Below are 25964 nucleotides of genomic sequence, written 5' to 3' on the forward strand. Positions count from 1 at the left end.
ACTGGCTATCGATCAATTGGAAAATCTCAACCCCTATTCTAACGGAAATACCCACTTCTGATTGGCCGAAATTGACGACACATGCGGCGGCTCATATACAATTATTGGTCCGTTATTTCCTGATGGTTTCACGAGATATTTGCATCAATCGAACTGAGCACTCCATAACTATTCATCACAATGAAAAAAATAATATATTTTATGAAATTTACTATCAAACAATCAAAAAATTGCCAAGCGGAAATACCTTGTTCTGATTGGTCGGAATCGAAGATACGGAGAAATCGGCATTGCAAATACATCAATGTAGAGGGAGCTTTTGCTCCCACCGAAATGTGTTCCCTAACAGAGATATCAAAACTAAGCTGCCCAGGGGAAATTGGCATTACAAATACATGAATGTAGGGTAAACTTTTGCTCCCACCGAAATGTATTCCCAAATAGAGAATTCTAAATCAAGGTGCCTGGGCATTGCAAATATATGTAAGTCGGAGGTATTTTTATATTGCAAGTAAGGTGAGGGATACGATGATTTCTAGCAAATAAAATTTATTCTTGGGACTTTAATGTTGGTTGCTTCGTGAAATTTCATAATCATTGGCCAATCATTGTGAAACATTTTGCACAAGTGTAAATGTAAAATTGTATATGGTATCTGTTGTGTCAACAATGACTTGAAATATGGAACGATTTATTTCAATTTTCATAAATAAAAAAACAATGTGAACGGAGAACGGATCGTCCGGTTTAAGATGTCTGTTACGTTGGGATTGTAGTGAAAAAGGAAATATGTTGAATAAACACTCAGAAAGTAAAAATTATAAAAGAAAATTACCTTTTCCATTTCAAATATGTTTTCTCTATGACATGTTTTTTTTCTGGTGAGAAAAAATGATAATTGTGTTGAATAATGATAATTATCTTATATTTTATCGGAGAGTTTTTTTCTCTAATTCATCCATACATAACACAGGAACCATCTCGTCCTGGGCCACAGATGACGGCTTTCATCATATCTCATTCCACTTCGGCATCTTTTATCGTGATACGCATCATCCAACGACTAATTACCATCCTTCTATCATCATCACTCGGTTGTAAACACTGTTCACTCCACGTGAACAAACAGTACCCAATAACCAAACAAAACGGCCCTTTTTAGGGCCACTAAATCATTATCAAAAAGTTTATCGATGATATAATTCTTCAAACATATCCAAAATCAGCATGTAACAGATATCCTAACGGAATCCTATGTCAACTATGCGGTCGTGTCTCCGACACTGCCCTTCTGTGACTTCTATGTTTCCCCTCGAACTGTGAACGCTAGTGAATATTTCACTTGAATTGCATCTGGCAATGCAATTAACACAACCATCCCAGCCATGGGAAAGCAGGCGCAAAAAGAGAAGAGTGCAAATGATCATAGGTCACATCTAGCCATCAGTGTTTGCCTCTGTGTATGTTACTTGTTTTCGTTGCGCGAAACTTAGAAATCCCTAAAACCTTTTTTTTTATTCCATTTGCTCGATTAGTTCTGAAGTTATTCAGTTCCCCCCGCCTCTGTAGAGAGGGGGAGGAGTGTCTATACACCATAGAAACGTTTCGTGCCCTCTAAAATCCTTCACATGCCAAATTTGGCTCCATCTGATTGATTAGTTTTTCTTATTTTTTTATTTTTTCGTTAGGATGCCCATTTCCATTTTAGAGTGGTCCGAAAAATCAAATTTTTCACTTTTTCCCAAAAATGACTTTTTTCGAAAATTCATAACTTTTGAACCACTGAACCAATTTAGATGATCGACATATCAAATTGAAGCCAATGAACTAGTCTTGTGTTAAAAAAAATTGAGCTTGCAAAAACAATGGATTTAATTTGCGTAATTATTGATTGTAGTCGTTTTTCATTGTTTTCAAGGCTTTGGACTAGAGGACGCTATATTTTTTATATTTTTTCTTGAAAGTTGAGGATTTTTTACATAACTTATATCAGTATCAGAGATGCTTTTTTTTTGTTTTCGAGATATGATTCTTGAAAGCTAACCGTCGATACAAAAAATCATTTTTCTATTTTTATTCAAAAATGACTTTTCTTCTAAAATTCATAACATTTGAACTACTAAACCGATTTAAATGATCGACATATTAAATTGAAGCCAATAAGCTAACCTTCTTTGAAAAAAATGTCACACTTGCGTTAAGATTGAATTTTAGTCGCATAGGTCTAGTCAAGTCACCCAAGAATATTGAACGAATACTTAAAACATGTTATATTTGCAAAATAATAACTCAAAAAAAATATAAAAAATATAAAAATATAAAAATGTATATAAATAGCATAAAAATAGCATGTCTGATATCGAGATATATTCTGTAAAAAATCCTCAGCTTTCCAGAAAAAAATATAAAATAAATTTGCCGCCTTTATCTTTAGCTGAGCAAGCTATGAAAAACTAATTCAATCAATAATTACAAAAACAAAAAAATCCTAATTTTTCGCAAAAGTAATATTTTTTCAATGAAAACTAATTCATATGCTTCAATTTGATATCCTGATCATCTGAACCGGTCCAATAGTTCAGAAGTTCTGAATTTTTGTAGTGGAAAAAAGGAGGAAAATTTGTTTTTTCGAATCATCGGTTAACTTTGAAAAATCATATCTTTAAAACAAAAAAAATAGCATATCTGGTATCGAGATATGTTATGGAAAAAATCAGCTTTGATTACGAAAATGAAATCCATTTCTTTCAAGCTCAATATTTTTTAACGAAAAACTAGCATTGGCTTCAATTTGATATGTCGATCATCTAAATCGGTTCAGTGGTTCAAAGGTTATGAATTTAAAAAAAAAGGCATTTTTGGGAAAAAGTGGAAAAATTGATTTTTCGGACCACTCTAAAACGGAAATGGGCACCCTAACGAAAAAAATAAAAAAATACGGGTCTGATGTTTTGCAATAAAGAACAAAATTACCACATTTGACGAAAATCTGAGAACCACTACACTGCGTTTCACAACTATAGAACCTCTCATTTCTGAGTTTCCAGAGATATGTAAGAAGTCGATTAAATTGAAGTATATAGTGTAGGATATAACAACTATCTTCATTTAAAAGACTGGCCAATTGAACTTTATTGTCACTCCTTTACAAAATTAACGTGAATTTCACATGCATTACAATAAGTTTCTAATTCGTAAGTCATCTCAATCAGTTCAAATAACCCATTCGGGGTGGTTTTGACCAAGTTGCGCCTTGTTGTAGTGCGTATCTCGTTCTACGCAGAGGATACTGCTCGTTTAAACTCTTCAAATCACTTATACTGCATGTAAGCTGCATCTACTATTCGTACGATCACTCCTCATAAGTTCTTGATAGGGTTTCGATCTGGTAAACAAGATGACCAGTCCAGAATCTGAAGCCTCTATTCAATAAACCATGCCTTGACTTTCCGGATGTTATGAATTTATGCCAAATTACCCAAATAAAGATGCAGCTTACATGCAGTATAAGTGATTTGAAGAGTTTAAACGAGCAGTATCCTCTGCGTAGAACGAGATACGCACTACAACAAGGCGCAACTTGGTCAAAACCACCCCGAATGGGTTATTTGGATTGATTGAGGACTAAAGATGACTTACTAATTAGAAACTTATTGTAATTCATGTGAAATTCACGTTAATTTTGTAAAGGAGTGTGTTGGAGATACTTTGCACTGGTTCACTAAATTTTACCAAAACGACTTTGATTGTGAATTTAACAAAATGGACTTTATTATAACTTCGATTTAGTTTTGAATGACACACGGATGCTGCATGCGAATTTATTGGAGGCTTATACACGACTAACTTCTAATCTGAGTGGACTGTATTTTTATAGATTTGGTAGCGGAAACAGTGAGTAATTGGGAGAGTGGCGAACCTGAATTCCCCACTGCTTTTGCTCTTCGCCACTGGAGTCACTAAACGAGAGGAAGGAAGGAAGGTATTGAATTAGAGAGACTTTAAACTCTGAGAGTTCATTCGTCTCTTAAACGAGAGTTAAGTGGATTCCGTTTTATAGCAAATAATCTTGCTAACTTCAACAGAGTGAGAGTTTTTCCATCTGGTTCTATAGTTATGAAACACTGGAATTTTAGTTTTTTGAGTGTTTCGTGCTTGAACACAACAATAAAGTTCAAATGGCCAGTCTTTTAAATGAAGATAGTTATTTTATCCTACACTATATACTTCAATTCAATCAACTTCTTACATATCGCTGGAAACTCTGAAAAAATGAGTGGTTCTATAGTTGTGAAACGCAGTGTATATCGGTTTGGCATAGAATGGCTGTATATATCAGGGCTTTCCTACCAAAAAGCTCAACATCGGCCTCTTAGGGACCGACGCTGGGCTTAACGTGTTAAACCCTCGAATCACCGATAGTTGCATAATGAGAATGGTTTGCAACTCCCAAGCTCCATCACACTAGAACTACCAACCGGTCAAAATGACCGGTTCTATCATTTGTTCACAAGAATTCATCTTGAAATTTTGTGTAATATTATCTAATAATGTTATGGCTTTTTCTAAAGATAGTTTATTTCCTTCGAAATTTTTATATATTGAAAACGAAATATAACACTGGTAAAAATGATCGCTTTTTCGCTAATTCTGTCTGAAACGTATCTTTTTCCGATCCCATCATCACACATCGTTTTGGAGCTGCCCCATCCGATTGAGTGTTTCACAACCGACCGAGGAGTGCACGGTGCGTTATTATGAAAATGATCGACAGCATAAACGTTTGCTGGTACCACCCTCCACCCATTGCGATTCCTAATCCGAGAATCGATTTTGTCATCCCACCGAATCGAATGGCTTTTTTTCTGGGCCTTTAATTGAATCCAACAATATGCTTGACTGTGACTGCCTTTTCCCGATCCATCCGATGGCGAGAGGATGCGATAAAAACAATTTCTCCGCCCCCGCAATTCCGCCCGGAACATGTCGGGGTAGTGTTGGTGGCGCGTTTTGTATGTGGGCACGACGATGACTGCATCCCAATAATATGCTAACGAGAATGGCTCCTCGGTGTTTCATTTCGATGGAATGTTCGGATTGCCCTCCGGGGAAATATTTCAACAACTCCACCACTCAATGGGTTCAAGCGGAAAATTTATTCTAGCAATTATTCCCAGCTAACTTTTATGTACAAAATTAGTGAATTTACAATCACACTGCTGTTTTTTCTTCTTCTTCTTTTGTTTTGTAACATTCGCTACTTTAGGGTATGCTTCTATATTTATACATAGTGCTTTTCTTCTAGCATTTTCATCTCTCTGTTCCAACTGTACACTAAATAGAACCAAACAAAAACTTAATCAGAAAACTAAACTCGGGAAAAAGCTATTTTCTCTCGCTGTCAGCCATAAATACTATCAGAGTAAATCACTGCTTATAGCTTCTCCGCTCATTCCTTTCTACTATCGCGCACACTGGCAAATATAATATTTATATTTGCCCAAGTTGTTCCACTTCGTTCACTGATCCAGACCTTCCCCCAGAGCTCAGCCCGTCAGCCCACCGTCGGTCCGGTTTATCCCGGAGAACGCTTGCGTTGCATGGAGCGAGCTTTCACTGAAACGACGTCGGGACATTCCTCCGGTCCTGCAGCAGCCAGCTATGGGTGGTGAAGTCCTCCGGTCGAACTGTACAGCATCGAGAGCAGCAGCAAACTCACGTTGATGAGCCATCGGGATGAGCCACTTTTAACTGCAAGGGAGAGCACGTGACCCGAAAGCACGAGAAGAGAAAGAAGAAGAAGAGAAACAAAAGTGAGCCATTCAAGAATCAATTTATAAGCACGGCACATGACAGTTAGGAGCGGAAGGGGGGAAAGTGGATAGTTTGGCTTTGACATTTTGCTCCGGTGTCTCGGGGGCAAGATGGTGTCATAATCTAATTTTCGGGCCAGGGCGTGCCTGGCCTTCGAACTGGTGCGCAAAAAAAAAAGTTCGGTGTGATGACTTGGGAGGAGTAAGCTTCGAATTTATTTTGGAATACGACCAACAGAGGTGAGTGTTCTTGAAAAGAATAAAACAGATCTAAAACACAATCTAAGAGATAGAAAAATTGGATAAATAAGACAAACATTAAAGTCAAAAGGTCAACAAGCCAACGAATCAAAGAATCTCATCAAACGGTCACATCAGGTCACATCGAGACAGATTATCAGATATTCTCAAATTGAGGCAAAGTGTACGATTTTTATAAAAGAGTCTTAATAAAATCTCTAAAGGGTCTCAAAGAATTCGAAAGAGTCTCAAATAGGCCCAACAAGTTTGAATGAGTCTCAAAAATTCTATTCTATTATAGATTCTCAAGGAATGCTAGAAAGTTCCGAAGAGGCTCATTACTGGATCTCATAAGAAAGTCTTATCGGAAAGTCTCAGAGGTTTCATCAAAGAGACGCCAAATGTTTGATCCCATTCAAAGAGTCTTACCGAAAATCACAACGAGACTATCAAAGATTTTCATCAAAGGGCATAAAAAAATTATCAATGGATATTAATGGGCCTAATATAAATGTTATAAGAGTTCCAAGCGTATCAACAAATAGCCTCATCGAAGAATCTTTTCAGAAAACCCTAGAGTCTCAACGAGTTTTATTGAAGTGTATCACCAAAGTGTTTAAAAATAGTAATATGGTTTCAAAGAGTCAAAGAGTCAAAGAGTCAAAGAGTCAAAGAGTCAAAGAGTCAAAGAGTCAAAGAGTCAAAGAGTCAAAGAGTCAAAGAGTCAAAGAGTCAAAGAGTCAAAGAGTCAAAGAGTCAAAGAGTCAAAGAGTCAAAGAGTCAAAGAGTCAAAGAGTCAAAGAGTCAAAGAGTCAAAGAGTCAAAGAGTCAAAGAGTCAAAGAGTCAAAGAGTCAAAGAGTCAAAGAGTCAAAGAGTCAAAGAGTCAAAGAGTCAAAGAGTCAAAGAGTCAAAGAGTCAAAGAGTCAAAGAGTCAAAGAGTCAAAGAGTCAAAGAGTCAAAGAGTCAAAGAGTCAAAGAGTCAAAGAGTCAAAGAGTCAAAGAGTCAAAGAGTCAAAGATTGTTTCAAAGTTTTCGAAGATTCTCAAAGCGTATCATCAAATAGTCTCAAATATTCCGGGGCTAACATCAAGATCTTCAGAGAATATTAAAAAGTTTCATAAGCCAATGTGTTTCAAAGAATCCTAAAAATTTCAATATGTCTCAAGAAGTCTAGGGGAGTCTCAAATATTCTAGGATTTTAATGAATTTTCGAAACTTCTAATTTTTGTATGTTAACAATCATTTTTAGTCACAAATTATGAATCTTGATGTGATTTAAAACAAAAAAGCTCTTCATCAATTTCCTTCTAAACGCAGCCGTTCTGGAGATATTTGAAAAAAAAAACATTTATAATTTATTGTCTCTATAGCTCTTTCTAAGACACTATTTCGGTACGACTCATAGTTTTTGAGATATAAATTATCAAAACTTTCTGTTACTAAAATCGATATGCCCTTTTCAAAAGATGATGAAAAAAAGGATTTCATCAAAAAGTCTTATCAAAGGGTTCCAAGGAAGCTCATGTAGTTTCAAAACGTTTCAAAGAGCCCTTTAAATGGTTCCCAAAAATTCTGGAAAGGTTGGAAAAGGAACACTCTGAAACGTTTTATCGAAAATATTAACTAAAATGTTCAATAGAGTCTCTAAATTTAGAATCTCATAAAATAATCTCAAAAAATTGTAAAAGTCGTATTGAATGGTCTCATCGAAAATTCGCATCAAATGGCCATAATGAATGTCTTCTAAAAGTTTTGTAAAACTGTTTCTTGAGTCACGAAAATCTCATGAAACGGTGCGAGATTATTGAGGATTGATCTAAAAAGGTTCGTCTAAAGTTTTAATCGAAGAATACCAAATTCAAATGTTCCAAAGAGTTTTATCAAAGGGTCCGAATAGGCTTAAAACACCCTCATAAATTTTCTCATTCAAACTCATTGAAGTGTCTTGGAAAGTTTCGTGAAAGGGTCTCAAAAAATTTCTTATGGAGTATTATCATACAATTACATGAAATAATCTCAAAAAGTCTCAAAAAGTTTCCAAAAGTTATATTAAAGGGGCTTATCGAAAAGCCAAAATGAGTCTCATCAAGAAGTCGCGTCTCAAAGGTCTCAACATGGTGTTTCGAAAAACCTCATCAAAGGGTAAATTAAAGTCACAAAGAGTCCGAAAAGTCAGGTCAAAAGTTCTCATCAAATAATCTCAATTAATCTTCGATATAACGTACATTTCACTTTCAAAATTGTACGTTGTATCGAATTGTACGCTATATCGAAGCACAATGAAGTACTCACAAACGTAGTCTATAATACATTATTGTGTTGCTGTTTTAGTACAGTTGATGAATAACTTCACTCAGAAGACGAAGCCAGCCTTTCTCATGATGTTTCCCTTCGTACTGTTGATTAAAGCTTGATTCATTTAGAATCCGGAATCACAAAACCAGCTGTATTTCGGGATTGGTTGAAGGTACAAAACTTGTTTTAGCATCACAATACAGATAATTCATTGTTCTATCAGAAAAAAAAATATTGAAAAAAAATTTCCTTTACACTTTGGAAATGTGTACGTTATATCGATTGACGTTATATCGAGGGTACGTTATAACGAGGGTACGTTATATCGAAGTTTCCCTGTAATAGAGTCTCATAAAAAATCTTATCGAAGAGTTTCATTAAAAAATATTCCATCAAAGAATGAGTCGTATCGAAAGGTCATATACAAGAGTCTTATTCAAGAGTCTCATCATAAAATCTCGTCGAAGAAAATAATGTTATCGAAACATCACGAGTAGTCTCGACGAGTCTTATTAAAGAGAACGAATCTAAAAGAGTCGTATCGATTAGTTTATCCGTATGGTTTCAAAAGTTACTAAGAGACTCATCATAGAGTTTTCATGAGTCACATCATCCAAAATCCAAAATCTCGACAAAAACTCAGACTGATTCATAAGTTCTGAAGAGTTTGATCCTAATCAAAGAGACTTCTTATAGCATCTCAAAGTGTTTCCAAGAATCCTGAAAGATCTTGAAGATTGCCAATAACGTTTAATACGTTGAGCCCCGAACTGTTCTAGCTCCGCTCTCCATTAAGCTCGAATCACGTCTTATCATATAGTCCCAGAAAATCTCAAAGAACTTAAAATGTTTCAAATGCCTTTCAAACTATTCTCATCTCGTGAAACTTCTCACATGGTCTGGTAAGAAATCTCATCATAGTGTCTTTTTTAGGACTCTTTCATGAGACTATAACAAAGTATTAAAAAACTCATAGAGTTTTACAAAAAATCTCATCAAATAATCTAAAAGTGTCTCAAAATGTATCAAAGAGTCTTATCAAAGATTCTCATCAAAAGCCTCATCATTGAATAGTCTTATAAAAGTTCTATCAAAGAGTCTTATTAAATACCATCAAAGAGTTCCTAATAGTATAAAAGAGCCACATCATACAAGTGAGCGTAGATGAGTTGAAGAACGTATCAAAGGGTTTCTCAAAATTTTCATTTAAGAGTCCTAGTAAGTGTCATCAAAAAGTCTTATGAAAGATTCCAGAAGGTTTTATCTGAAAATCATTGAAGGATCATATCGAAAAAGTCAAGGGAGTCTCAACGAGCCTCATCGAACATTAGCAGATAATCGAAGGATTTCAAGGATTTTCATAAAGTTTCAAGTTGGCTCAAAAATTATGATATAGGACTCTCGAAGAGTCTTATAAAAGTGTTTCAGCGAGACTTATTAAGCGGTCCCAAAAAGTCTCAGAAATCATGAAATGTTTCAAATAGTTTTAAAAATGCCTCGTCAAAAAACTCATAGTAGTATTTCAAAGAGACAAAGAGAGCCATAGAAAAATAATAGAGTCCCATTAAAATGTCTCATCAGTTAATTAAAAGAGTCTCATTGAAGAATGTTATTACAAAATCCAAAAAAGTCTAAGCGAGTCTCATTAAAGAGTTTCATCGACCAATCAAAAAGAAGTTTCAAGAAGCCTTATCATATAGTCTGATAAAATCTTATATTGGTCCCTTTGATGAGATTCTTTAATTTCAAATGTTTGAAACGCATAAAGGATTTTGAATATGTTCAAAAAGTTTCATCGTATAATCTCAATAAGCTTTAAGGCAGTATTCTCGTCCAGAAATTTGAAAAAAAAAATTCCATCATTTTTTTGTAGTTTAGGTATCCAAGAATATACCCTACAAAGGAACTATCGAAAATCCCATTATTTACCGAGTTAGAGCCATTTCAGTGATGCGGTATTTAACCTGGTACGGCCATAACAATGAACTTCAAACGCGTTTTCTCGAAACTAGTTTTTTTCAAACTAGCGTACACGATATCTCAAGTTCTACTGAACCGATTCATGTCGAATTTATATGGATACAATCTGCATATAATTTCTTTAGAGGTTCATGCGATAGAGAGATATCTATTATATTTATAGAGATATTTTACTATTTTTAAAAAATTTGGGAACGTAAGAAAAAACGAAACCGCATTTTCTTTTTCAAACGGCCATCTATTGTTCAAAAAGATGTTTCATGAATCTACACTAGAATACCCCTTTAATGTATGGTTAGGAGTTGTAAAAGGTCTTATAAAAGAGAACAATCAGAGAGAGAGAGAGTATTATCAAAGCTTCTCGTCGAAGAATCTCATTAAGTAATTTCAAAGAATTTGAAAAACTTTCAAAGAGTCTTATCGCAGAACCTCATTGAAAATACCAAAACAGTCTCTACAAGTCTTACTCATAAATATCATCAACGAATCTCGATGGGACATATTGAATAGTCTCGAAGTTTCAAAATACATCGGAAAGGCTAATTAATGAAAGAGTCTCAAATAGTCTCATTGAATGTTGAAAAAGTTTAAAGAGTGTCAAATGTTTCCAAAAATATTCAAAAAGCTCCATCGAAGAATCTCGAAGGGCTTTAAAGAGTGTCGAGGGGTCTTCAAAGGTTTCAGTATTTGTTAATAGAACAAATAGAAACAAAGCCTCTAGTTTCATCGATTCTGATGGAGTGTCATGAGAGAGTATCAACAGAGGGTTCCAAAAAGTATAAAAGGGTATCAAGAGATAGAGCTTCAAAAGATCTCATCAAAGGGTCCAAAGAAGTCACAAAAGGTCTAAAAAAGGTTCCTATCTTAAAGAAGGTTTCATCAAAATTCTTATCGGAGAGTCCCATCGAATAGTTACTTCGAAGAGTTTCAAAAAGTTTCATCGGAGGATACTAAAATTTTCCCAAAAGGTCTTATAATGTCTAAAATAGTCTCAAAAAGCATCAAAGTGTTTCTTCAAAAGTATCACCGAAGAGACTCATTAAATATTTCCAAAGAGTCTTGAAAAGTTTCAAATATTTTATCATAGAATCTCAATATCCTTAACATCAACATCTCATTAAATACCTACAAAGAGTCTCAAAAGTCCCATCGGAAAATCCAAAAGGGTGGAAGGTTTTAAATAGTCTAAAAAGCCTCGTCGAAAATTTCTATTGAAGAGCCTCTTCAGCTAGAATCTCTACGGGCATTAATGGGTTTCAAGGTTAATAATCAATCAAATATATAATCAAAGCGTCTTATCAAATAGTACATTAAACAGTATGATCAAAGGTGCTTATTTAGTATCAACGAATCTGAAAGAGGTTTATTAAAAGGTTACAATCAGAGGGTTCCTAAAAGTTTAAGAGAGTCGCACAATATCTACAGGACTGGTGAGAATATTTGATGGTACACTACGAAACTGTTGGAAATTTTTAGAGACACTCTGAGGATCTTTGATCCTTTGATCGTTTTTGAGACAATTCGAAAATACTCTTCGAAACGCTTTAATGCAACTTCAGCAAATTTAAATTTCGCCCGATTTAAAGATAAAAAGCCACCCTATCTGGCAACACTGCATTTTCGCCGCTGAAGTACATTTACATTTTCTGTTAAGTTGACAGATCAGTTCGCAATAAGACCTTCAAACGGATAGGACGTGGATAATTTTGGAAAGTGGAAATAAAAACGAAAGTAAATTAAAACAGTAGAAAAGCTAGAAAAGTGAGAAGAGTTTGAAAGAAAGTGAAACTAGGAAGAACACAACGTAGGAAACAAACGGAAAAGGATTTTTCTGGAGATTGATTAAAAGCAAATTTTTTAAAACAAAGAATACTTTTGTTATACCTCATTTCATTATTTGTTTCTTTATCTTTTAACATTACAACAAGAACTAAGCGAAAAAACATATTTGAAATGAGAAAAAAAAAGTTGTGTCTTGGCGTACACGATTCTAATCTTTGTTGAAACAAAAAAAAAAATACAGATTCTGAGCCAGTATACTGCTCTTTTACGATTTTTTTTTATTCTTTGGGTTCTTATAAAGTTCTTATATATGATTTTATGATCTATAATCATTGTCAAGAATGCCGGCGTGTGTAAGTTGGAGTTGTATGCTAGAAAGGGTAAGTCTGACAGCTTTACTGGGTAACCATATTCAATCAGTAAAGCTGTCAGAGTTGTTTACAATTTCAAACTGAAGAATAGAATATGCACATTGCGACTATGGTTCAGAATTTGCGCAAAAAACAAAAACACTAATTTATATTGTTATATTTCTATAACGGTTAGTCGAGGCCCTACATGCTTATAAACTTTTGGAAACGGAGCTGGTATTCTAATGAAGATATGTATAAAAATATCTAAGGGAAGGTTTTCATAATAAATTAAATTTTCAAGTATTTTTTAACCGTGTATTTAGTATTTCAGTTTTCAAAGAAAGCGCATTGATTCAACAATTAAAATTTGTCATTTGTTATTAAAACTGTCTTATTCACACTTTAAACAAAATCGGAAAGAGTTAGGAAAAAAAAAGTTTTCAAAGAGCCTGTTGCAAACCAAGGACAGACATATGATCCACAAACAATGTTTGTAACGAACCATCTGAAAAGGCCTTTTCGGAATCAAGCTAATGGACCTCGATATCACACAAACCTTGCGCTCGATAATTGTTGTACGCAACTGCAGGATTTATGTTGTATAGAACAAAAACTTTAAATTTATTGTTCAAATTGATTTAAAGTCGCACTGAAGATCCTTTCATTTCCATATTGAAGTAAAGAGAAGAAAGATAGTTCAGTTTAAGAATAAATATTCAAAGTTTGAATTATAGTGAATAATAAGAACACTAAACGTAGGAAAATTATATTTCATATTGTATTCCAAGTAATTGAATTATATTAAACTTTTAGGGATTTTTTAGCCTACCACCGAATAAACAATAAAGGTTCAAAAAATTGGAAAAGTTCCTGTTGCTCACGCAATAGAGCCAAATATTCGAGTAGATTCTCCTCTGAGACTTACTAGTATAATTTCATGTCCATAGAAATAAATCTTACCCAGCAGCATCGCCACCCGATTGTCGATCGTCGGTTGCTCCCACTGCACGATGCTTTCCTTCCCGTTCCGCCAGAGCACCGGCGAAAGGCTGGCCACGCACTTTATCCTCATCACCCCATCGATGTAGTGCCGCTGGTGAACGACCATGCTGAGACCCAGAAAGCTGGATATCAGACCATACTGGTTAACCGCCCGCGGATAGTACACTATACTGTTCGGTTCCGTCACCAGCTGGTCGTTCAGATACCACTGGAGGGTCGACGCCGGATAGGAGCGACCTGAGGTGCAGTTCAGCTCCATCGTCTCGCCTATGTGGTAGGACGATTTTTGCTCGCTGCCATTGATGTGGGGACCATCCTTGGGAACATCTGTGAAGCTTTCAACACTATAGAAAGAAGGTACTCCTCACTGTGACAGCATCCCGCGCCAAGCTGTCGGATGTTGTCACGAAGGAACACATTGTGCAGATCACACTTACATATTACATCCATTCGGCCTTCTCCCTGGACCGAGTCGAAACTGGGAGCTTCTGCCGATATCTCGCACCGGTAGACTCCCGAGGATTTCAGGGACAAATTCTTCAACAGCACCTTCGAGCCATCGGAATAATTCGGATCGACTCGGATCCCCTCGATCTTGTAGCTCTTGATGGGCTGGCTGGCGGACGGAACGTACCGATAGAACTCCTCGTTGTCTTTGTACCACTTGATCGAGTACAGTCGCTCCTCCCGTGGATCTCCGCCCTCAGAATCACTGTAGTAATCGTCCTGATAGATGCCACCATATTTGTAGCTGCCGAAGGAATCGTTCCGTGTTCGGCCTCGCGATTGTTGATGCTGGTGGTGGTGGTGATGGCTGCTGTGTTGTTGCTTCCCATTGAACTCGTACTGACACTCCAGCATGGCAGGTTCGCCACGGAATTTGTACATCGGAATTTTCACCATCGTGAGCCGTAGGGCGAGGGATTCTGCGATTGGTATAAGAGAGAGAGAGAGCGAATTAATGAAATCGTTCAATGAGCACATTTCAATTATATCTCCAACGAAGGATACACAATTTCCCGCATCTGTTGCGGAACGAGAGAAAAAAGTGACAACAGTGGATGCATCCAAATATTATGACCCGATATAACCCCCCATTAGCACACTATCCAGCGAATGATGATAGCAGAGTAGTATGTGAAAACGAGCTGATGGTAACGTCATAATGTTATACGGGGCATACACCGCGGTTAATAACAATTATTACGAACGATGTACCCCCGAATTGCGGCGGCTGCTCGTATGCGTGAGATTGCTTGCATGTCGCGATAGTGTCACTTAGGCAACATACTTCCGACAATCATGCCACTGCTGAGCGCAATGATGAGCCTGGTGATGATGATGATGCTGCTGCCGCTTTCCAGAATATTAACGGTTCACACATGAGCATCCTCACGTGATTGTGGGAAGGGTACTTCGAGGGGATCGAAAAAGTTTTACTGTTCTCTCTAAACGAGTTATCAGCCAGCCACCGTTGGCAGTGTTTACGGAGTTTATGGACGGAAGAGGCTCATGACTGCCTGGAGCGCTGCTTCAGGTGAGAGGGGTCCTTTTATGGCACTTTTGAAGGGGCACAATTCACATTTCGGTGGGGCGATAAGTGGGTTGAGAGAGAGAGAGAGAGAGAGAATGAAGGAGTGAACGAGCGAAAAAAAAAGATCATGAGATGGCACTTTGGATGGGATGTTATACTGCCGTTGTGCGCTCAAAGTTTTGCACTGCTTTCACTTTTTCGAGGAAGCGAATGGCGCAGCTAGTGGGGGGTGGAAGGTGTTTTTAACGAGATGCATTTTTAGTTATTGTTACATAGCGTCCTGTGGGCATGGGTTGGATGGAAGTGTCATATCGTCATCGGAAGAACTCTAGGGAAGGTGTCATTCGTACCCCTCATAATTAAGTATATGACACGCGGTGAACTTGTAATTGTTGTATTACGATACTTCATCGTTACACTTGGATGGAAGATTTCGGTGACGCTATGTAGAAAAACCCATACCATTTCTTCCGGTTGAAGAAGAAATTTCAGTAAGTCGAAAAATTTCACAATATGTGTAAACATTCAACCCTCACTCTCTGGTGATTTATATGGGGAAGATGTAATGACAGAACTCCAAAACTAGTTTGCAAAATTTCGTTGCAATGGAAAGCACCTTACCTCAAAATTCGCGTTCCCGTGTCCACGGTACAATATATTAAATATTTTTGCTAAACAGGTGAGCATAAATCGGTCACTCGAAATGCAAATGCAGCATCGTTCCTCGGACAAAGTGTATAAAGGGAAACTTCGATATAACGTACATTTTACCTCGATATAACGTACACACTTCCAAAGGTTCTGATAGAACAATAAATTATCTGTATTGTGATGCTAAAACAAGTTTTGTACCTTTAATCAATCCCGAAATACAGCTGGTTTTATGATTCCGGATTCTAAATGAATCAAGCTTTAATCAACAGTACGAAGGGAAACATCATGAGAAAGTCTGGGTTCGTCTTCTGATTGAAGCTATTCAATAACTGTACTAAAACAGCAACACAATAATGTATTATAGACTACGTTTGTGAGTACTTTATTATGCTTCAATATAACGTACAATTCGATACAACTTACAATTTTGAAAGTGAAATGTACGTTATATCGAAGTTTACCTGTATAGAAAATATAATAATCTAAGCTTCGCTGTGTTATATTAATTGAGTATAAACAAGCCATTCGCGATCTCAAATGACAGTATTCACAATTCATCAGTCATCTAGCGACCACACGACAACGACGCAGTAAGCGATCGAACCTGAGCTCAAAACTCAGGGCCCTCATTGACCATCTTTGTGTTGTTACAGAGTAACTACGTCCACGTAACAATCATCAGCGATGGAGATCGATCCACGGTCGAAATAAGATCGATTCCATCCATACAACTGCTCTGCTCTGCAGAACACATCGGGCAGCTGTTCTATTAATAATTCAACAATGATATGATCATGTCTGTTTCCGCTGTCCGGTGGTATAACTGGATAATGGAAGAACAGAAGGAATACTCTTACGCCTAAATGGCTACTGTGTAAATGTGTACCATATGCAATGGTATAGAAGGAATACTCTTACGCCGAAAAATGGCAACTGTGTAATGTTCTATTTATAGATATGATATACATGTGACATGTACACTTGTGCTCCCATGGCCGAGTGGTTAGCGTCATAACTAACATGCCGGGTGTTCGGGTTCGATTCCCGTTCTGGTCAGGGGAATTTTTCGTCAAAGAAATTTCCTCCGACTTGCACTGTGATCACGCGTATTCTAGAGCTTGCCACTCAGAATGCATTCAAGGCGTGTTATTTGGCATAGAAATCTCAACTAAGTACTAATAAAAATGACGCAAGTAATACTACGTTGAGACGGCGAAGTTCCTCTAGGAACGTTAGTACCATTGAAGAAGAAGAAGAAGAAGAAGAGTGACATGTACACGATTAAAATTCGGCTCTGTTACAGCTACAGCTTACTTTTCCAAATAGGCCTTTATCAAGGTTAGAAGTGGAATAACCGATGAATTTGAAAGCCTCATCATCATCATTCAAGTCGTCTTGCTTCAACTATCAGACCGCAGTCTTTCTCAATGTTAATGTCACACACAGCGGTTCTGCTCGATTCTAAGGAAGAATGAAAGATAAATATCGCACAGTATGGGGCAATTTTGTTCAGTGGGGGCACCGCGTCGATTTACATACAGTCTGGCGAAGAGTGCTTCTGTATTTTTGCATCAGAGCATATTTGAATCTGTGCTGGGGTGTTAGTTTAAACATTCTGAAACGCGAGCTTCTCGCTTGGGGAGCTCTGAGCGTTAATACCTCATTGTCGGTTGAACAAAGTGGTTTAGCAATCACTCCATTCGAGTGATAAAAGATGTGTGAGTAATGCTGATTATTGGCTCAAAAACTTGATACAATAGCTCAAAACTGCTTCTAAAGTAAACAAATTCATAGATTTTTATGATTTCTATCATAAAAATCTATGAATATAAATACCTGCTCGAAAGTGTTTGTTCTTGTTTTATATAGATTTGTTCTCCAGCATGGTATGGGTACATGACGAAGTAGATCCTGAAGACGACTTCGGGAGCGATGGTGAATTCTACAATGACCAGAAAATTGAAGATAAAAAAAAAGATACCACTCAAAAGTTGAGATTGCAGAACAGTCAAATGTGTAGGACCCGGAAAGTTCACTGGATCTGCTGACCAAATTGATCCGAAGTCTACTGAATTTGAAAACATAAAAAATATATATTTTTTTTAATCCTCATTTAAATATTCAGCATTCGTCTCCGTCCGCCGCCACCACATAATTTCAGTTTCAGTGCAAATTCCAAATCCATATCAAACAGCAGTTTGTGTGACGAAGGGCCCCAAACTAAATTACAAGCTCTATGGAAAGTATTGTATGGGGTACAAAAAAACTGAAGCATTGACTTTTTTTTTGAGGATTTGGAGACTCAGTACTACTCTAATTCGTATTTAATTGTGTTTCTACACCTTTTCTAGATATGTATGGTTTTTTAACAGTGTTGCATGGCACAAGAAATATATTCAAAATTTTCGATTTTTTTTCTAGAATTTCAAGAGCCAGTTCTGGTTTAATTTAATATTTTCGCATGTGTTTTTTGAAATTTTTTTTTCAGAAATTCGCGGTACGAAAATATCTAACAAATTTTAAATACATATTTTTGTCATTTCTATTTTTTATATTTTCTATTTTTTTCATTTTCCTTTTATTTATGATTGTTTTGTATTTGTGTATTCGTAACAAGAGCCCTAAGTCTTATCACTAGCGCAATGGAAAGTATTGTATAGGGTACCAAATATGAAAATCAGATTATTCTACTGAATCCCTATTTGGTTCACTATAGGATTTATTATTAAAAACGTAGTTTTTTTGTTTTTTTATCACGTTCAATAGATTGCAAATTAGTGATCCGGGGCCGAGTGGTTAGCGTCATAACTAACATGCCGGGTGTTCGGGTTCGATTCCCGTTCTGGTTGGGGGAATTTTTCGTCAAAGAAATTTCCTCCGACTTGCACTGTGATCACGCGTATTCTAGAGCTTGCCACTCAGAATGCATTGCAAGGCGTGTCATTTGGCATAGAAATCTCAACTAAGTACTAATAAAAATGACGCAAGTAATACTACGTTGAGACGGCGAAGTTCCTCTAGGAACGTTAGTGCCATTAAAGAAGAAGAAGGAGATTGCAAATTAGGAAAATAGTACGTTCAATCTTCAATCATAAATACAAAAAAAAAACGTGTTCGAACATATTTCAAAGCAGTACTGTGTCTTAAAACTTAATTAAAATAATCCAAAATTTCGAATTACCAAAAAAAAAGGGGCCGCACAACAGATTAAAATTCTGAAAATAATCATATATCAAAAACACGTACATTTAAATGAAAATTATGTGTGATCCAAAATTTCGAAATACAAAAAAGTTTAAATTTTTTTTTTCAGTTTGATGTTTTTTTTTATAATTTGTCACAGTAGACACACTTTGAGTATTTTCACAAATTTTTATTTCCAAGCATATTGAAAACGGCGCGAAAAAAAGAAAAACTACCTTTTGATTGAAAATTGCCAAAATGGTTTATTTTAGTCTTGTCAATGCCCTAGACTACTGAAGGAGAGGTGTGATAATTGCTAACTGATACTTGCCTAATTAGTTTCTAGCTTTTAGTTCATTATTATGTTTTATCATAATTAAACCGTTTAACTTAAAATTTTTTTTTTACTTATTTTATTTTCTAGTTTTTAGTACATTATCTGTTTCATTAGAATTTTCTCTACAATAAAACCATTGTACTGTATTCTATCAGTCAAATAATTTCATTTGATACTGATATTGAGTGGATTGCAGAAAATACATAGTGTATTCTCCAAGTCAAGTTCGTTCGTTTGATACACATATCTCAATCATTTTTTTTTTGAGATGATATGGAATCAGCTATTTTGTAGCGACGGCCAAATTGGATTTTTCAAGATAAGCAGTTTTAAAATGACAGCAAAGATAAAGGTGTTTTATAAATTCGGTCAGTTCCTATTGGTCAAATTCCTATTAATATGGGACAACCCTACAGACATGCAAACATACATACCGTTTAATAAAGTAATTTGCTATTTTGTGATTGCGGCCTTCTTGGATTTGGTTTTTGCATGATCTACTGTGACCTGCTATTCAAGCCCTTTCTTTTAATACGCATATTAATCGGGTTTTGAGAAAATATGTAGTCCGCCATTTGGTAGGATTTTGGTGGATTTGCATTTTGCATGAATAACCGTGTTCTACTAGTCAAGCCCTTTCATTAGATAATAGGGTTTTGAGAAAATATGTAGTCAACCATTTTGTGGTGGCAGCCATCTTGGATTTGCATTTTTCATGGATAACGGTGTTCTACTAGTCAAGCCCTTCATTTGATACCCATATTGATGGGGTTTTGGAAAACCCATATTGATGAGGTTTTGAGAAAATATGTGATCCGCCATTTTGGATTTTCAAGATCATGAAACACGCAGTTTTATAATGAGTAATGAGATAAAGGTGTGTTCCAAATTTCAGATCAATCGGTCAACAGGAAGGGGGTCAAATTTCTATTAATGTGGGTCAGTGCTACAAACATGTTACAAACATACAAACATACAAACATATTACAGGGCAAGCTAAATAAAACCGTTTAAAAATGTTTACCACCTCGAAAAAAAAACACCTTATGCCGAATTTCAGCTCAATCAGACTTCAGGGAGAGTCAAAGTGGTCAAAGTTTGAGTTTTTTTGAAAATCGAAAAATCACCCAAGGGTAAAGAAAATCGGGGTTTTCGAAAAAAAAATTTGGATGAAAAATGTCTTAAAATTGCATGAAACGTCGAGATCTAGTGTCATCTCGAAAAATTTTTTTTGTCAAAAATCGACATTCTGGGACTTTGTTTTTTTGACGTAGGACTACGTCTTTCATTTCTATACCGGGGTGTAAAATCAAAGTTTCGAAAACGAAAGCGTTACGCCGGAGACCGAGATTTTGAGCGTTAATAGCTCCTAAACAACTGAACGAAATGGTATGATAAACACTTCATTCGAAAGATAAAATGTCTACGCGTTATATACTTGTTACTTTTTGATCCAAAAACTTGTTTCAATAGTCTTAAAATTGCTTTCAAAACAGGCTATTGAAATCACCAATCGGTATATAAGCGAGCGGCGCTCGGAAATCCACTCAGTTCTAATTGAACAGCGATTGGAGCATGTTGTCGCTGTTGCGGTGAAGCTCTTTATTTATCATGAAAGCGCGGATGAACGGTGTCACCAAGAGCCTGTTTGTGCACCCTAGGCCAGAAGGGAATCTATCAGGAGGAGAGTGATGCCACAAACGGTTCCCTGGGAAGACATCGCTACACACACATACACGCGCGACTATTAACAGGTGGTTATCGAGTTGGCATTAACTACTGGTGGGCTTCCAGTATCGAGGAAAATGTGGAAATATCTAATCGTTACTGAAAATAATCTGCCAGTTCCTCTGGGAATTTTCAAAATATATTCATGTGAAAGAGTTTAATTGAATGTTTTCTATCCATGTAACACTGTGACCAAATATGTTTCAATCAAGTGCTATTAACAGGTGGTTATCGAGTTGGCATTAACCACTGGTGGGCTTCCAGTATCGAGGAAAATGTGGAAATATCTAATCGTTACTGAAAATAATCTGCCAGTTCCTTTGGGAATTTTCAAAATATATTCATGTGAAAGAGTTTAATTGAATGTTTTCTATTCTAACCAAATACATTTGGTTATGTGGTTTTTCAATCAATCGCAATCAACAGGATAGCTTCTGAAGATTATTCTTTCCCATCAGTAGGATATTTCCGTATCCAATATTGGATGCATAAAACCTTGTGCCTCCAACGTAACGCTCTCGTTTTCGAAGTTCTCCAAATATTCATTCATTCAGAATGAATTCAGATTCAACTTCATACAAATGATCTCTAAATCAACGATAGTCCTACGTCACCCTTGCGGTTATACCATAGATATAACCCACTTCCTGTTTTTTCGGAGTACGAAACGAAAAGTATGGTTTTGGGTGTCAATAAAAAAAGGTATCTCGATTTTTAATACGGAACCTGCTAGGAAATGTTGATCTGCACGTTAATACACCCTATGCAAAATATTAGCTTATTCGGACTTCATTTACTGGTGTCACAAACGTTAAAATTTGAGTTTTTAAAAAAAAAAAAAATCACCGAAAATTGAGGTTTTCAAAAAAAAAAGTTTGATGCCAAATGTCTTAAAATTGCATTAATTATCAAGATTTACAGTTATTTTTGTGGAATAAAATGTTTTTTTGACACTTGGTCGTTTTCCGCCTGAAAAATTTATTTTTGGCAAAAAAAAAATTGTCATTTGTCAAAAAATTGTCAATTTTAAGACATTCGGCATCATTTTTTGTCAAAAACCCTGTTCTCCGGTGATTTTTTGGTTTTCAAAAAAAAAACTCAAATTTTAATGTCTGCGACACCAGCAAATGAAGTCCGAATGAGCTAATATTCTGCATAGGGTATATTAACGTGCAAATGAACATTTCCTAGCAGGTTCCACATGAAAAATCGAGATAACTATATTTATTGGCACTCAAAACCATACTTTTCGTTTCGTACGCCGAAAAAAAACCCAGAGTGCCGATTTTCGAAAAATTTTTTTTTTTCCGAGATGACACTAGATCTCGAGGTTTCATGCATCTTTAAGACATTTGGCATCAATTTTTTTTTCGAAAACCCAGATTTGCTTTACACCCCCCTTGGGTGATTTTTCGATTTTCAAAAAACTTAAACTTAAACGTTCTGCGCCACTCTCCCTTAAGTCTGATTGAGCTGAAACCCTATGTCGAGGTGTTTTAGGAGGTGGCGAACATTTTGTATAGGGTAAATTTTTGAAATTTTAAGGTCGATTTTTTCCAATACATTCATTGGCACCCTAATGTATATCTACGATGGCCGCAGCACAATTTAACAGATTATCGATTCGCTAATCTACAATTACTAAAAAAAAACTTTTATATTTGTTCGTCTGCATGGATGAGATTCCAGATTTCCAGATTATAGATTCATGAATAGCGATAACAATAATCACAGAGTGTTGCGACCAACAGCGCGAATGTTGAGCAAGTATCCCTACTTCCAAATTCCAATGTCCATCCCTATCCTTATTCCCATCCAATCACCCCCTCCCATTCTAAATGTAGTGTGTGGTGCATTACACAACCACAACCAGCAGCGGAACCTAAAATACACCAAACACCAAACGCATACAACTAAACAAGTGCAAATGAATCGATCCCTACCAATGCAATATTCATTCCAATTCCAACCTTCAAATGTGTAGCATCACGAAATAAATCTGTTGTGTTTAGTTAGTAGTTATCCAAGTGTTTTTCCATTCTCCAAACAAGCCGCATTCCAAAATCCTGAGCTATCAACCCAGGCCTCCTCCAGCCGAAGGATTCGCCATATTCCTCAATGGAGTGATCCACCACAGAGAAAATATTTCTGTAGCTGAATCTATATATATATATTAGGCTGTCAAAAAAGTCCTGCGGTATTTTTTTTGAATTTTCATTTGTTCATAAAATTAGTTACAATCATCTGTTTTAAGTCAAATATGCGCCGTTTTGTTCGATGACTTGTTCCCAACGAGATGCCAACTTCATAATACCCCTGTTATAGAAGCTCGCTTCCTTATTGGCAAAAAACTCGGATAGCCAATTTTCACAGGCCTCTTTTGTGGCTAACTTCTGACTACCTTGCTCGTTCGCCATGGACAAAAACAGGTGGTAGTCACTTGGTGCAAGGTCCGGACTATACGGCGGATGCAAAAGAACCTCCCATCCAAGCCCCCGGAGCTTCTGGCGCGTCACCAAAGAAGTGTGTGGCCTGGCGTTGTACTGATGGAAGACAATGCGGCCTCTGTTTATCAAAGATGGCCTCTTCTTCATGAGTGCTACCTTCAAGCGGTCCAGTTGTTGGCAGTACAGGTCCGAATTGAGCGCTTGGCCATAGGGAAGCAGCTCATAATAGATTATTCCTTGACAATCCCACCAAACACACAGCAGAACCTTCCTGGCCGTTAATGAGAGCTTGGCCACCGTCTGAGCCGCTTCAGCGGGCTTCGACCACGACCGTTTGCGCTTCACGTTGTCGTAAATGACTAACTTTTCATCGCCAGTCACCATCCGCTTCAGAAACGGGTCGATTCTGTTGCGATTCAGCAGCGATTCACATGCGTCGATACGGTCAAAGATGTTTTTTTGCGTCAACGTGTGTGGCACCCATACATCGAGCTTCTTTGTGAATCCAAGCTTCTTCAAAAGGTTATTAACGGTTTGATGACTTATCCCCAGCTCTTGGCCGATGCTACGGCTGCTACTATGCCGGTCTTTCTCGGATAATTCAGCGATTTTGTCGCAATTTTCGACGACAGGCCTTCCGGAGCGTGGCGCATCTTCGACGACCTCTACACCAGAACGAAAACGTTGAAACCATCGTTGTGCGGTGGAAATGGAAACTGTATCGGGTCCATAAACTGCACAAATTTTATTGGCAGCTTGAGATGCATTTTTGCCTTTGTCATAGTAGTACTGTAAAATATGTCGGATTTTCTCTTTATTTTGCTCCATATTTGCGACACTATAACTCACGAACGACTTAACCAAACAAAACACTGTCACCAACAAGCTATAGTATAACTCGATACAATGAATACAACTAGAACTACGCGCTTACAACGACACTTCGCGGAAATACCGCAGGACTTTTTTGACAGCCTAATATATAAAAATGGATTTCTGTCTGTCTGTCTGATTCTTATGGACTCGGAAACTACCGAACCGATCGACATGAAAATTGGTATGTAGGGGTTTTTGGAGCCGGGGAAGGTTTTCATGATATTTTGGGACCCTTCCCCCCCTCTCTGGGGGGGGGGCTGCCATACAAATGAAACACAAATCTCTGCATTACTCGAGAATTAATCAAGCAAACGAAACCAAATATGGCATGTGGAGGTTTAAGGGTGCAATAAATGATTTTATGGTGGTTAAATACACCTCCTCCCTCTCTTAGGGGTGCTGCCATTTAAATGAAACACAAATCTCTGCATTACTCGAGAATTAATCAAGCGAATGAAACGGAATTTGGCATGTGGAGGTTTTAGGATGCAATATATGATTCTATGGTGGTTAGACACTACACCCCTTCTCTAAGGGGGAGCTGCCATACAAATGAAACACAAATTTCTGCATGACTCGAAAACTAATCAAGAAAATACCAAATTGGCATGCGAAGGTTTTAGGGAACACAAAACGTTTCTATGGCGAATAGACACTCCTCCCGTCTCTCTGAGGGGGGAGGGGGCCTGTCATACAAATGAAGCATACATTTCTGCATAATTCAAGAACTAATCAAGCAAACGGAAATAAAATTTGGCATGTGGAGGTTTTAGGGTGCAATAAATGTTACTATGGTGGTTAGACACTCCACCCCCCTCTCTAAGGGGGTTGCTATACAAATGAAACACAAATTTCTATATAACTCGAGAACTAATCAAGCCAATGGAGTCAAATTTGGCATGTGAAGATTTTACGGGGCACAAAACGTTTCTATAGTGAATAGACACTCCTTCCTCCTCTCTAAGGGGAGAAGAGGGGAGGGGTCTGTCTTCATTCTATCATATTTCCTGTATCAAACATTCATTCCATGTAACGGAGAAACATGTTATTTGCAAGTGGTTGAAAGATCTTGAACGATAATTGTGTCTGAAAATAATCTGATATTATAATGATGAGTTTTGGTAGAAATACTAGGAATTTTTTGCGATTGGACTCATGAACTTGCGCTTAGTAGGAAAACGTGAATGTTTGAAGGTATTGATAACAAAAAACAAATTTGGGGCGGGACGAAGTTTGCCGGGTCAGCTAGTCTTTCTTATTAAAAAACACAGAAGTGACAACGTTATAAAAGGTACGCGGCGGCGAGTATCGCTCCGATATTCCAACCCATCAATGTGCCTATCACGGAGAGAAACTACGAAATGTATAATCTACTAAGCTCACACTCAAACACAAGACAATTATATTAATATAAGACATCTTATTATTTTGTTCCAACCTCCTCAATAATGAAGGCTTATAAATATCTGCCCACTTTACAAATCAAACAATTAGCGGGAAGTAAAATTAGGAATTAATTGATTCTAATTGAATCGATAAATTATACGGCTTTCGAGTTAAATCCACTTACTCTTAAAACTCAAACAAAAGATTCTGCGGAAGGCATAATTCACCCCGTGCCCAGCTAACCCACGGGAGGCACAAGAGGCCGGTATCAACTTGCAAATTAGTCTTCCAGTTTCGAGAGTTTCATAATAAAACATGAAACAGGATCAAGCCTCGGTACATCTCGTACCACT

At 36.9% G+C, this 25964-nt stretch overlaps 1 protein-coding gene across 6 annotated transcripts in view; it reads right to left on the reverse strand.

The window, feature by feature from the left end:
- Nucleotides 1–5133: 5133 nt before the first annotated feature.
- Nucleotides 5134–25964, reverse strand: part of LOC129774778 (uncharacterized) — a 95835-nt gene continuing 75004 nt past the window's right edge. For all 6 annotated transcript variants that reach the window (XM_055778741.1, XM_055778737.1, XM_055778740.1 and 3 more), the window contains 3 exons: nucleotides 13904–14392; nucleotides 13425–13793; nucleotides 5134–5751 (listed from right to left, as the gene is read on the reverse strand). In XM_055778741.1, the coding sequence (XP_055634716.1) occupies nucleotides 5660–5751; nucleotides 13425–13793; nucleotides 13904–14392 (950 nt within the window). In that variant the 3' untranslated portion in view covers nucleotides 5134–5659. The remainder of the gene's footprint in view (nucleotides 5752–13424; nucleotides 13794–13903; nucleotides 14393–25964) is intronic.

Source organism: Toxorhynchites rutilus, chromosome 3, assembly GCF_029784135.1.
Source record: "Toxorhynchites rutilus septentrionalis strain SRP chromosome 3, ASM2978413v1, whole genome shotgun sequence".
Taxonomy (NCBI): domain Eukaryota; kingdom Metazoa; phylum Arthropoda; class Insecta; order Diptera; family Culicidae; genus Toxorhynchites; species Toxorhynchites rutilus.